The sequence below is a fragment of the Pteropus vampyrus genome, unplaced genomic scaffold (assembly GCF_000151845.1).
Source record: "Pteropus vampyrus isolate Shadow unplaced genomic scaffold, Pvam_2.0 Scaffold24, whole genome shotgun sequence".
In the NCBI taxonomy this organism is placed as follows: domain Eukaryota; kingdom Metazoa; phylum Chordata; class Mammalia; order Chiroptera; family Pteropodidae; genus Pteropus; species Pteropus vampyrus.
Genome location: NW_011888805.1, coordinates 6,137,870 through 6,143,130, shown reverse-complemented (window position 1 = coordinate 6,143,130; position 5,261 = coordinate 6,137,870). Strand labels below are relative to the sequence as shown.

At 38.1% G+C, this 5,261-nt stretch overlaps 1 protein-coding gene across 1 annotated transcript in view; it reads right to left on the bottom strand.

Moving 5' to 3' along the window:
* The window catches only part of NMBR (neuromedin B receptor), a 15,539-nt gene extending 14,885 nt beyond the window's left edge, over positions 1–654 (bottom strand). The window contains exon 1 of the mRNA XM_011356140.2: positions 113–654. Coding sequence (XP_011354442.1) covers positions 113–534 — 422 coding nt within the window. The 5' untranslated portion in view covers positions 535–654. The remainder of the gene's footprint in view (positions 1–112) is intronic.
* Between the last annotated feature and the right edge of the window lie 4,607 nt (positions 655–5,261).

Genomic DNA, 5,261 nt, shown 5'->3' with positions numbered 1-5,261 from the left:
CTCTCTCTGTCCTCCACCAGCTGTTTGTTCCTTTCTCCCTCCTCTCCCAGGTGCACTTCCCGCCGCCCCTCACTTTTCTACCCCGACCCCATCCCTCTACCTGAGCCCTTACCTGTCGGCGCTGAGGGCAGTGAGAGTGAACACGGATACCCCCACGGAGGTGAGCTGGATGACAGGGATCAGTTTGCAGCCCACCTTCCCGAACATCCACTCGTCAAAGAAGTAGCGCGAAGCATCCACCGGGACGCAGGTGAGCAGCAGCAGCACGTCCCCGGCGGCCAGGCTGGAGATGAAGATGTTGGGGACACTCCTCATGGCGCTGTTGGTGATGAAGATCTTCACTAGCATGATATTGCCCAGCAAGCCCACCGTGATGATGAACAGATAGAGGGACGGGATCACACAGCGGATCACTAACTCGGCGGTGGTCCCGTCGGGGGCGGGCAGAAAATCGCTGTCCCACACTCCGGGAACTGCACCGCTGTAATTCGTGCCGGAGGTCTGGGAGAGGTTGCAAAGAGACTTGGGGGGCATGGTGTCCTTTCTAGGAGAGTCGCTGGAATTATCGTGCGCCCAGTTGCCCTAAAACGTGGAACGCACACGACTCGGGCACACTGGATTTCCCTCTGGCTGGGACAAGTTTACTGCCCACGGAGGACGAGTCAGGGCGCGCGTCCTGAAGACTACAGGGCCAGTTAGAAGTCTGTCCACGCGCTCGGGTGTTTCACCTCTAGAAGAGGCACATGGTCTCCTGCTGGCTCCTAATTAAAAAAACGAAAAAGAAAAAAGAAAGGCAAAGCAGTTGCGTCTTTGTTCCAGGCTTGACCGGTTTGTTCTCTTTTATAGCTAATGGAGAATAAACCTTTTGTCAACAAAGATTTGTCCCTCTGGGATTAATAATAGTACCTGCCCAACTGTTCCTTAGGAGGCGAGGAAGTCATCCTGTTGCTTTGCAGCGAATCGCAGCAGAAGCACTGGGAACTAGCGTGCAGTGGCTGACACTTGGCTAGTCCTACAGCTTTGCTCGTTTCTGCAGCTCCTATTTTATTGAAGGGGATCTGAGACCGCTCTCTCACACTACATCCCTATATACATTTATCAGCACCCGTTTCTGAGCAGGGGGAGCCCCAGACAAGAAGTTTATGGACCTCTGAGGATTTGGAGACTGAGCTGGCAAGTCTCTGAGGCTCTAACACTGAATTTAGGAAAGAGAATAAGTGACAAAGAATGAAGTAAATTAATGGAATTCACTTTTCTTCCTTGATCTACTTTTCTCCCCCCAAATATAAAGACTCTTTCCTACAGCTGGCATATTATTTTTAAATTTATTTTATTGAAATGTTACATACATAAAGTACACAATTCTTAAATGTACAGCGCAATCTAACCACCATTCAGAACCTACAATCTGGTCACTATCTCCTAAGGTGACCACATTCATTCTGTTTTTTTTTTATCATCTAAGATTAATTTGCCTGCTCTTGAGCATAGTAGAAATGGGATTATAAAGTAAGTAATCTTGTGCCCAGCTTCTTCCACTCAACATTGCATTTTGTGAGATCCACGCATGCTTTCACATGTAGAATGTTCCATTGCTCTGTAGTTTTCCAGTATAAATACACCACTGTTTATGTATTTCTTTTATGGTTGGTTGACATTTGGATTCTATAGTTTTAGCTAATTTCAATAATGTTTCTAGCTAGTCTTCTGGTACATATTTGAATCTCAGATATAGATTTGCTAGGTCACAATGATTAAGTATGTTCGACTTTAGCAGAAATTGACAATTGTCCAAAGCGAATTCCAACTTTGTATTTTCTTTTGGAGACTTGTTTGACAATATCTTTTAAGGCCAAACATATGTATGCCTTTGACTGAGCAATGTTAGCCTTAAATATATGCTTAATATATCTTAATATATATCTGAGACATTATTTTAAATATGATGTCCCTAAGAACAAAATAACTTCCTAAATTAACAACACTATCTGAATCTAATATAAACTACGCAGAAATGGCACAGTTTTGAAGTTAACCAGATAACTTTCTTTGCATTTGGGGTGGGGGGGGAACAGTTGCTTAGCTCTTGGTTATTAAAGAATAAAATTGTGTGACAACAAGGAAATTAGTCAAGGACTACCTACAATGATCTAGCCATAAGCTAATGAAGTGTGCCAAACTATTTGTAAAATTTAAGAAAAATTTTCAGATTTTGATGACCAAAAACAGCATTTAATTATCAGAGTTGAATTAGATAATGTAAATATTTGCATAATAATCAATTTTATGTTTTCTGACTCAGTTTACTTTTTTTGAATGCTATACTCAATGTACTCCTCTTGGATTTCATTACTTAAAATAATCTGTTATTAAGTTAAAGTTGGTTAAATAGAATGTTCATATACAAACATTTTAATATACATGAATATTCAATTCATATTTATATATCATGTAAAGGTCAAATTGAAAATGTCTCTAGATATTTTATCTTCGAAGTTATTTAAGTTTTTCCTTTTGACATCTTCTAAATTATGAAATCCCTCAAACTTTCAAACTGCAACTATCTCATTTTAATTCATTTTATATGAAAACATATTGCAGTCTAAACTGCGGTATAGATATCTATATTTTCTTCTGATGTTGTCTGTATGATGCTAATTGCTTACTTTAGATGAGAAAAAAATGTTTGGTATAAAAACTAAATTAAAAATATCTAATTGCCTGGCACTGTAGAAATAAGGCATCTGGATTATTGAATTTTTTCCATATCAAGTGAATCCACATGTATTTAGTCAAAGGCTTGGTTAATGGGAGTGAAAGGTATAATGAATGTTTTAATAATGATGGCTTTATTAATACTGTATTAAAATATGTTAAAAGTCATTATAATTATTTTTATATTATTTAGATGCATCATCAAATTATGTATAAGTATGTGGGTATAGTCTCAATTGTATAGAATTAATACACATCAGAAATTAGCATCCCCTGAAGAGATAAACTTTGTTTTGTAATCAATGTACCATACACTACATTATGTTCATATAAATGTACAACATATACAATTATATACAAAGCATAGTATTTGATAAAAATAACAAATGACTATATCACTCACTGGTTTATGCATTTACTGTACTATACTTTTAATCATTATTGTAGAGTGTACTTTTCCTATTTACAAAAAAAAAAGTTTGCTGTAAAACTCTATGCCATGTAATGCTGGACTGGCAGCAGCCTCATACATCTTACGTTTACCATGTCTCTTCATTACATCATTCTCTAGTGCTTGATGTACTTGATTTAATCTCATTGCTTTGCTCATTTCAGGCCCTAAGCATACAATATCCATTGTTAATGTTGCCAGTAAAAGGCCACACTGAGTGATTGACCTGGAAACAAAATTAAAAGTGACTAAAGACTACAAAAGTAGAAAACCAATAGTGGTTATTGTTATTGCTCACTTCAGACATTTCCATTCAACCATAGCTACAATCCTGAAGAGCAAGAAAAGGCAGAAGCTGTCAAGGGATGTGCTTCATTGAAGGAAATGAGACTAACAAAAATTTGAGAAAGGCCATATCAGACTTGGAGAAACTTTTAATGTCCTGGATTGAAGACCAGACACAGAAGCATATCCCTCACAGCACCACGATAATCATCGTTGAGTGACGCAAAAAGTGTGTTTGCAATATTGAAAAAAAAAACCTGGACCTGACTAAAATGTTGATTTTACTGCTAGTTCTGGATGATTTGAATGATTCAAGAATCATCATTCATTACATAATGTGAAAGTGAGTGGAGAGTCTGTGAGTGCTGACATAAAGGCAACTGAAGAATTTTTGGAAACTCCAGATAAGCTGATTGTGGAGAAATATTACTTACCATAACAAATATTCAGTATGGATGAAACCTAAATGAAAATAGATACCTAAATGGACTTTAACTAATAAGGAGACAAAATCAAAGCCAGGTTTCAAGGCTTCTAAGGACAAGATAATGGTCTTGCCTGGGGGCAAGTTTGCAGGTTACAAATTGACACCTTTTGTGATCTGACACAGTGAGAACTCCAAGATTTTCAAGTATGTTAGTAAGCACACATTGCCAGTGTACTACAGGCGAAATAAGAAGTCATGGATGACCCAACTCCTCTTCCGAGATGCCCTCCTGAATTGCTATGCCAGAGAAATGGAGAATAACATACTTTCGAGATTTTGCTTATTGTTGATAATGCTCTCAGACATGGTCCTTTCATTCACGATCTTCATCCCCATATAAAAGTGCTGTTTCTCCGTTCAAACACCACCTCTTTGATCCAACCAATAAATCGAGGAGTTAGAGCAGCTTTTAAGGCTTACCGCCTGGGAGGCCCTTTGCCCAGACTATTGCTGTAACAGAAGAAGACACTGAGAAGACACTGATGCATTTCTGGAAGGATTAAAACATCTGTGACCGCATCTAAAACTTTGCTTGGCCTTGGGGCGATGTCACTAAGTAGTATATGAGTGGCGTTTGAAGGAAGACACTCAAGAAGTCAGTTAATGACAACAAAGAATTTCCCAAAGATGAGGAAGCTGCAAAAGTCAACAAGGCTGTGGTTGACATGGCAAACAACTTTAACCTGGGTGTGGATGTGAATGACAGGTAATGAGCAGTTGTTGGAACTAGAACACATAGTTGAAGAAAAGAGGGGAAAAAAATGGAGAAGAAAAAGAAGAACCCGCAAGAAAATTTACAGTGAAGAGTTTAGCAGAACCTTTTCCAGACCTTTACAAGCTTCTTATAAAGTTTGAAAACATGGACCTCAACGCTGAAAGATTTTTATTAATAGAGAGGTGGATTATCTGCTTACATGAAAGTCTATGATAAAAAAAAGAAAAGAAAAGAAAAGAAAGGAAACCAAGCACACTACAATGGACATATTTCTGAAAAGAGTGCTCCTCAAGAAGAGCCTAAGGCAGGTCCTTCAAGAGATCTTCCAGAAGGAGGCATTGTTATCCTAGGAGATGACAGCTCCATGCATGTTATTGCCCCTGAAGAACTTCAAGTGGGACAAGATGTGGACGTGGAAGACAGTGATATTAATGATTCGGACACTGTGTAGGCTGAGGCCTAATATGTATGTTTGTGTGTAAATTTTTAATTTAAAAAACTCTAAAAAATTAAAAAATTAAAATTTTAAAAATAGAAAAAAGCTTATAGAATAAGGAAATAAAGAAAGAAAATAGTTTTGTACAACTGTACAATGTGCTTGTTTTAAG